Source organism: Carlito syrichta, unplaced genomic scaffold, assembly GCF_000164805.1.
Source record: "Carlito syrichta isolate Samal-C Ts95f unplaced genomic scaffold, Tarsius_syrichta-2.0.1 Scaffold128134, whole genome shotgun sequence".
NCBI lineage: Eukaryota > Metazoa > Chordata > Mammalia > Primates > Tarsiidae > Carlito > Carlito syrichta.
In genome coordinates this window covers 240,032-248,668 of record NW_007072230.1, presented here as the reverse complement: position 1 = coordinate 248,668, position 8,637 = coordinate 240,032, and the positions used below count along the sequence as shown (strand labels likewise).

Below are 8,637 nucleotides of genomic sequence, written 5' to 3'. Positions count from 1 at the left end.
ATGGAGAACAGTGTTGAGTTTGTGTGGTTAAGCAGAAACCAAAAATAAGCTTATAATTTTTTTTTGAAGTAAAACTACTTTTAGAAATGACTTAAAATAAACACGAGGAGGAGCTTTAAGGAAGATACCAATATCTAGGTGTTGGTCTGGGTTGGACTATAGGAAGGGAACTGTGTTAGCATGGCTCATTATTCTGGGGCACTTCCAATTATTCACCTCCAGAAATAGTTTGCCCTCCATTTCAGTCAGATCCCTCTACTGCTAATTAGAGCTGCGATATGAGTAAGTACAAATGTGTGTGCCTGAGCCACGTGTGTATTCCTATAGAAATGTCCTATCAGAGACAAACTACCTCTCTCCACTCAAGGATCCTTGTGTCCTGAGTCCCATCCCTTGTCATCTTCTCAAGGGCTTCCTTGCTTCAATTATCCCTTTCCTGTGTCATCGGTTCCTTTCTCTTCATTGGTTCAATTACAAAAGCATATAAACATGTTCTATCTTCACTCAATTTTGAAAAATAAACCTTTGACCTCATATCTTCTATTAACTACCACCCATTTTCCTACTCTCCTTCACAGTAAAACTTAGTAAAACAACAACAAATATTAGCTGCACATATTTATCTCTTTCTCTCTCCCATTCCTTCTTCAGTCTGCTTCAACTGGGCTTCCATCCCCATTTCTCCACAGAAATTGATCTTGACAAGATCACTAAGACCTTGTTGTCAAAGCCAGTGGGTATGTAACTGTGCTCACGTTACTCAGTCTCTTAGAATTTCAGCACAGTTGATGGCTCCTCTTTTCTTTTTGTTTTCATAACAGTACACTCACCTAGTTGTCCTCTTACCTTTCAGACTGCCACTTCTTTGTTTTGTTGCTTCTTCATCCTCTACCTCTATCTAAACGTGAAAGTACCACAGGACTCAGCTTGTTATTTTTTTCTTTACACTCTTCTTGGATGACATCATCTGTTCCCATGGTTTTAAATACTATGCAAATGTTGAAGAACCCAGTTTTATTTTAGAACTCTAGCCCTGACAGCTCCCTTGATTTTCACATCCATTTATGCAGTTACTCTTTTCTTTTTTTGAGTTTGAGTCTCACTCCATCGCCCAGACCACCACCGCAGCCTCGACCTGCTGGACTCTGGCGATCCTTCCACCTTAGCCTTCCAAGTAGCTGGAATTATAGACGTGCGCTACCACGCCCGGCTAGTTTTTGATTTATTGCAAAACCCAGCTCCCCCATGAGGTGGTTTGCATAGGCACCCATACCCACCTTGGTGCATGGGGTCTTGCCAAGTTGCCCAGGCAGGTCTCGAACCTGTGGTCTCAGGCAATCCACTCACCTCGGCCTCCCAAAGTGCTGGGATTACAGGCTGAACCATATAGCTCGGCCTATGCAGTTACTCTTAACATCTTCACATAGATGTCTTACTAGGTACCTCAATTCAATTTCCCCAAATGTGTTTCTCTTGAACTCTTCCTATTCTCAGCAAATGACTTTGCCATTAATTTACAGTTACTCAAGCCAAAGACTCAAGTCATCCTTAATTCTTCTCTTTTCCTTACAACATACTCCACATCTAAACCATCAGCATATCACATCAGTTCCATCTTCAGGTTATATATTTAACCACTTAATCTCTGTATCTACTTCTACCTGCAAATTGTCAGTCTCTCATCTAGACATTATAATAAACTCCTACGTGGTGTCCCTGTGTTCACTCTTGCCTTCCTACAGTGTACTCTGCACTTAGCAGCCACAGAGTTAAAAAAAAAGAAAAGAAAAGAAATAAACAGTTTAAAGTTCATTAATATTTTCTTTTGGAGTAAGTTCAACCCCCACTACGGTTTACATGGCCCTGTATGAACCAGTTTCCTTTCTTCCTCTCCAGGAGCCTTCCCCTTCCACCTCACTCAGCTGAGGCCACACAGGCCTCCTGGATGTTCCTGTCACATGCTGAGTCCTTTTCTGCCTCAAGGCCTTTGCATTTGCTTTTTTTTGCAATATTTTACCCCATATCTTCACATTGACTGACTCTTCATCCATTAGCACCAATGTTATTTCTTCAGAGCTATGCTCCTTACCTTCACTGGTCATGCTTAGTCACAACCTCTTGCTTATTTCCTTCGGAGCACTTACCACTATCTGAAACTATCTTATTTGTTGGCATAAGTCTTTCACAGACACAGAAGTGCCTAGCTAGTATCTCAGTACCCGACAAGCATTTGCTGGATGAATTAATTCATTCAACAGCTATTTTTTAGAATGGTCATGTATCCTTCTAAATTCTTGATATACATCTATGAAAAAAACAGGACACAGATCCCTGCTCTCATAGAGCTAAGATTTCAGTGGAAACCAAGACATAGTAAGTCAAAAAATGGCATGTTTAAAGGTGATAAGTGCTAGAGAAGAGATCCTGGATGAGAACTTGGGATATTCTCCAAGTCTCTTTCCTTTGTGTGGGTAAAGTAGAAAAGGCATTTGCTTTATAGACACTTGAAATCCTGGCTTTTGGAGATGGGCTTTGAGAGTCCTGTTTGGGACTTAGCTCCCTTATCTGTAAAACAGAATATCCACCTCAGAAGGTTGGTGTGAGGGATACATGAATATTGATCAAATACCATCTCATCCATTTCCAGCCTCTTACCCCTACTCTATCATTCCAAGAGAAGGAGGACATATGGTGCTACCATATCCCTCTCCCTCTCCTGTACACTCAGCATGCTTAAAAAAAAATGAACCCAGTTTTCCTGAGAACACTAAAGGTATGCTTACGGAATAAATATGTGGACAAACAAGTGTATGAGCAGTTTAAAAACATAATCAAAGCTATTTTTATCCAGAAATGGTGCTTTTTGAGTCAGAGTAAAAAATCTTCACCTTTTTTTTCTAAACAATTATTCCCTCATTCCCATTTCTTATTTTTGAGTTGGGTCTCACTCTGATGCCCAGGCTGGAGTGTAGTGACATGAACACAGCTCACTGAAGCCTCAACTCCCTGGGCTTGGGTGATTATTCACTTCAACCTCCTGAGGCACGCAACGCAATGTCCAGGTAATTTTTTTTTTTTTCTTTTTGGTGGGGATGAAGTCTTGGTATGTTGTCCAAGCTAGTCTTGAACTCCTGGGTTTAAGAGATCCTCTTACTTCTTGCCTCCCTAAGTGTTGGGATTACAGGTGTAAATCACTGGGTCCTGCTCCCCTTCTCACTTTTTTTCCTGTTTTTACAGACTCCTATTGATAAAAATGGAAGATCTGCAATTCATTTAATCTTTCTTATCATACATAGAAATGCACAGACATCATTCTTTTATAGGAGGATAAAACATTTATTTAAATGGAAACACTAATCTTTATTTTCATCATGCTGAAGTGTGTGGTTACAAACAATTTCCAATAAAACGCTATATATAATAAGCAAAAAATAAATTAGTACATTGTAAACTTACAGAGAGTTTCATCCATTAACAGTTTAAGAACAAATTAGCCAGCCATTTAAGACTTTGGAGCTACATGTAGTAAAAAATCGCAAACACTCAAACCTTATCAACCCCAAGTAAGACACTAAAAAGCTATTCGAGACTTCTTCAAACTAATGACACAAATACATGTTTATTTTTGGTTACAGTCCCCTGCTATGCACAAGACCATCAGAATGCCAGAACAATGACACATTGGAAAACGGCACGAAGCAAAGCGAGGAGAGACATGCCAGCCTTAGAGGAGTTCTCTTGAAAGTGCAAACTCTGCATTTTCTCTTCCTGAACCACTAGGATAAGAACGGGCACCTCGGACGACACGGCAGGGTCATGAGCATGCTTTCTACACCACAGGGTGGGACATCCACTGGAACCAGGTCTCCATGCCTTTAAGATACCTCCGGTTTTAAACAGTGAAAGGGCTTCAACTAAACATAGTGCAAATTAAATACCGAGGAGCAAAACAACAGAACAGAGACCGCCAGAGGCCGACCTCCTGTTTCTCTACCTGGCACAACCCACACGGGACACACTGGCACATGGGAACAATAAGTCCTCCTTAGGTCTTGATCTGGAAGGCAGTGCGGCGGAGCGAATGCAAGGCCACCACACAGCAGCCCCGCAGCAAGGCCCCGATGTTATAGACGGGATCTGTTCCCCTTCTCTGAGTACTGAAGGCCCACAGGACCGTGGGGACCACTGGGGCAGCCACCGCCAGGAGATCCACCAGGAAACTGCTGCTCCAATACTGCCGCATGGCGCCCCCGCGAGCTAGAGGGATGACACCATCCAACCTTTCTTCCGTGTAGGCCGCAAAATCCAGCTCCCCCATGAGGTGGTTTGCATGGGCACCCATACCCACCTTGGTGCATGGGGTCTCCACGGGAGACAAGAGGATGGCCGAGTTTGGATTTTTTGGTGTTAAATCAACCACTAAGGCAGAGGGGGACTCTGGGCAGCTCTCCATGGAGTCAGGCTCAGACTCGTCAGGGGAGGCTGAGGTGGAGAGACAGGGCTCCCGGAGCTTCAGGACATTCTGGATGAGCTCCGAGATGGCAGGGCTGTAGGGCACCACGTCGGTCTGCACGGCTCGCTCCACCACCATGCTGCCCTCCTCCTGACCCGCCACCAGGGGGAGCAGCCCAAGGACGTCGGCCTCGGAGCTGGCAGGCTCCTGCTCCAGGTCACCAGATTCCGTGATGGTGGCGGGAATCTCATCCAGCAAATCAGTGCTGACGGCCGTGCTGTCTCCTGCTAGCAGCTCCCTCTCGGCAGCTTCCTCCATGACCTGCTCCTCCAGAGACAACCCATCTGCCATCTTGCCAAGAGGGGGATTTAGGGGGAAGTTCTTCTTTGGGGAATCACACGGGAAGTCCAAGCACAGTTCATCCCTCAGAGAGCCACTGTGCGCCATCTCCATGCTCTGAAGCAGAGACTCCAGCTTCTTGTTTTGGATGTTTATGTCCACAAAATATTTCTGAATGCCTTTATCTTTATCTGCCAAGCTGCTCCGCATGGTTTCAATGACCTGCTTGAGCTGTTTAATCTCTTTCCGGGCTTCCTTGAGCGCCAACTGGGCCTCCACCCTGTGGCACTCCTCCTCAATCCAGTCTTCTCGCATCCGGGCCAGCTGGGACTTGAGCTCCACGATTTCAGTCTCCCTAGAAATGCCAAGAGAAGCGCAGAGAAAGAGAAATGTCAACTCTGAACCAGGCAACAAGCAATTCCAACACACAACCAAGAGCCCATGTTCTTCCACTTGAAGGGCAGGAATTAAATCAGTTTGAAAATTTGTTTCTTTGGCAAGTATTAGTCAAGAACTTTCCTCCTTTAATTGTAAAGTGCCTAAGTAATAATAGGAATCAGAGTCAGAATCAAAATAGCTACCATCACGTCTTTTTTGACTACTAACTATGTGTCAGGCAATACTCTAAGCATGTTAAAAGCTACTCAGTACTTAATGTTTTATTAAGATCTTGTTATTAGAACACTTTAGAGTTGTATAGCCTTTCATAATGTCTACAGATTGTAAAAAAAAAATGCCAGTTCACTTTTAATTAACTATCAAAGGCAGAAGATGGACTGATAAGTTTTAGCCTTGCAAAAATTGTTCCAATGATAATTAAACATTTTAAAAATCAAAAAAATGCCATATGTTGCAAGGATTTTGTGAAAAGTTGTTTATTCTATCTCTTCTCGGGTTAGGATAATACTGAATTTATTCTGCACTGAGTAAAATCTATCCTATTTTTTAAATCCTTCATAAGACTCTATTTTAACATCTTTGTCAATAAATTCTTTCTTACATATATTTTCTTCAGAGTCAATGTAAATATATGCCTGTATAGTCTCCACAGATATGAAGACCAGGTAGCCAGGACCCTCTTTTACCTGAAGGGATGTCAGTATAGTTTCTTTAAGTTTAGGCTTGAATATATTCTCAAGTTTTGCTGCTTTCTCATTCCTCCTTCCCTTGAGTGCTTACATCCTCCTGTGATTCCTCAAATCATAAATAAGACATTTCCAGAAAGTAGGGTCTCTGACACCCCAGAGGTGAGCGTGGGTCTCAAGTCTACTTCAGGCAGGTGTGGGACCATTAACTTGGAAGATGAAAAATGCCCCTCCTCCTCACAGTCTGCCCCCTTATCTGCTCATGATTTTATCAACCAATGGCCCTGGGTCTTCTCTATATCCCTGTGGCAGAAGAGCAGGAGGTGTAGGCTGATCAGGTGACTATGTGCTGAATCAGATCCCAGGCTCCCAGAAAATGCAAATGCCACTTTCACCCTGTGCTCACACTACCCTGGTCTGTCCTAAAATGTTCTAGGAAAAGAAAACCATCAAGCAGAAAAACTGGCCTGCCCTTAAAATGTCAAAGGTCTTTTCTCCAAGATAAGATCTCTTAAGCATGGGCTTTATTTTAACCTTAACACTAAGCCAAGAATAACGAACTCCTTCCTTCAGCACAGAAATAGCCTCCAGAAATCACAATGTGCACAGATGTCACCTCTTGCACAGAGATAAACAGGGCTTAGTTGGCCCACTGTGTGTGACCCACTCTGCTAGAAGTATGAGATTGTTCCTACAAGTGTTTCTACCATTTCAAAATAATCATGCATATACCCAACTCTTCACATCAAAGCTGTACATCACTCCCCCAAAACAGAGGGTCTCCTCTAACCTATGGGGCACCCTGAACCCCTGAAAGAGCTATATCACACAGAAAACTGAAATGACTCTTTTCAGAAACTGATTTTTAAAATTTGACAAAAAATGGAATACAATCATTTTTCTTTCTTTTCTATTGCTCTATAGTTTGTGCTCATGTTTTATCTTATGGAAAAAGAAGCTGTCCTAAGCCACAGAGTACCAGGAAGGCAGTCACCTCTCATGAAGCCGGCGCTCAGATTCCTTCAGCTTGGTCTTGAGGTGTCTCACTGTCACTTCTTTCTGCTGCAGCGGAGTCAAATACTGCTCTGGGTTTGGGGGTCGGACACCATGGTTTTCACCACAAGACAGGTACCTTCCAGAACGCCTGGAAAAACCCATAAAGAAATGTTACTTTTTGCCCCTTTTCCTTTTCTGTGCTAAAAAAAAAAAAGTAACAGTGTTATGAATCCCTCAAAATTCATATGTTGAAATCCTAATTCCCAGTGTGGTAGTGTTAGGAGGTGAGGCCTCTGGGAGTTAAATTAGTCATGAGGGTGGAGTCCTCATAAGTGGGATTAGTGAATGACCCTATGAAAGAAACCCCAGTGAGCTTTCTAGCTCTCTCTTTCCACCCTGTGAGGATGCCATAAGAAGTCTGCAGTCTGCATCCCAGGAGAAAGCCTTCTCCAAAACAGACCGTGCTGGCACCCTGATCTTGAACTTAAGCCTGTGGTAATTAGTCTATGGCACTTGAAAGATTCAGACTAAAGTTGAGGGTACTTTGTTACAGTTGCCCAAACTGACGAAGACACACAGCTAACAGCTTGAGGAGGAATGGCAGCTGTGAGCTGGGGTCTTAGACTTCAACAATGGGTGACCTCACTTGAGAAGGCGGGCTTTATACCTAATATACCTGCCAATCTCAGGAATGTGCATTATTTGAAAGATTGAGAGAGGTGTGTGTGTTTGTGAAGGGGGTGGGGACAGTGGAGAGGGAGGAATTTCTATGGCTTAGGAATGTTCTCAGACAAAATAATGCACAATTGTCCACTGGCCTGAGCTGTCAGTTCAGAGTGACACATAGGACAATGGGTGGGGAGGCGGGAGGGGAGGCAGGGAGTGAGATGACCCGACTTTCCACACAGTGTGCTGCTGCCTAAAGACCCTGATTGTTAGGAGCTGAGTTTGAATTGTTCTGAAATCAACCCCTGGTGAGAGTGTGCTGATTTGGTGGAAATGGAAAGTTCCTTCTTCTGAGGGAACAAGCTCTGCCTTCTACTCCATTCTCACCAGTGTGTTTCATGAGAGGTGCTGAATGTTCCACAAACAGCCCTCACTGGATTCTTGGCCCCTCTCGGGCTGGCTGGGAGCTGGGCATCCCCGCTGTAAGACAGCTGACTGAAACAGCCGCAGGGACGCCCAGAAGGAAGACTGAGGGAGGACAGATGCCAGCGCCTTCCCGGACTCTGGGTCCTATCCCAGCCCCTGTGCTGCTGGCTCCCCAGTGCCTGCCTCCCTCCAAGATGGCCTGTGTCCAATTCCCAGGCTCCATCCTCCTGCTGTGGCCCCCATGGAAGTACAGTTCCTTCTTTCTGCTCCACACTCCTCCACCCCATGCTAATTAACTCCTTTCATGCCCTTCAGATCTCTCTTCAGTGTCTCTTTCTCAGAGAGGCCTCCCTGATCCCACCTGTCATGCACTCCTATAGCAATAGGCGCTTTGTGGAATCTTCTGAATTTCTTTCTGTCATTAGATGGCTCACATCTTTCTTCTCTGAGCAGGAAGCACAAGGGCCATCTCTGCCATTCACTGCTCTATTCTCAGGGCTTAACACAGTTACCTGGTCCTCAACAACACTTGGTGATGGAAGGGATAACTGAACACACGTACGATTCTCCCCCGTTCTGCAGCAAATGACTAAGTCCCTCCTACCACCACAGTGCCGTTTCTCTCCCCATCTACTTGGGCTGCTGCACCTTATTAGAAAATGTGACTTGGGG

The 8,637-nt window shown here is 44.3% G+C and overlaps 1 protein-coding gene across 6 annotated transcripts in view; it reads right to left on the bottom strand.

Moving 5' to 3' along the window:
* Positions 1 to 3,311: 3,311 nt before the first annotated feature.
* SYBU (syntabulin) overlaps positions 3,312 to 8,637 on the bottom strand; it is a 102,655-nt gene continuing 97,329 nt past the window's right edge. For 5 of the 6 annotated variants that reach the window (XM_021707960.1, XM_021707959.1, XM_008048897.1 and 2 more), the window contains 2 exons: positions 6,872 to 7,021; positions 3,312 to 5,147 (listed from right to left, as the gene is read on the bottom strand). In XM_021707960.1, coding sequence (XP_021563635.1) covers positions 4,046 to 5,147; positions 6,872 to 7,021 — 1,252 coding nt within the window. In that variant the 3' untranslated portion in view covers positions 3,312 to 4,045. The remainder of the gene's footprint in view (positions 5,148 to 6,871; positions 7,022 to 8,637) is intronic. The other variant, XM_021707961.1, reaches the window with a different exon arrangement.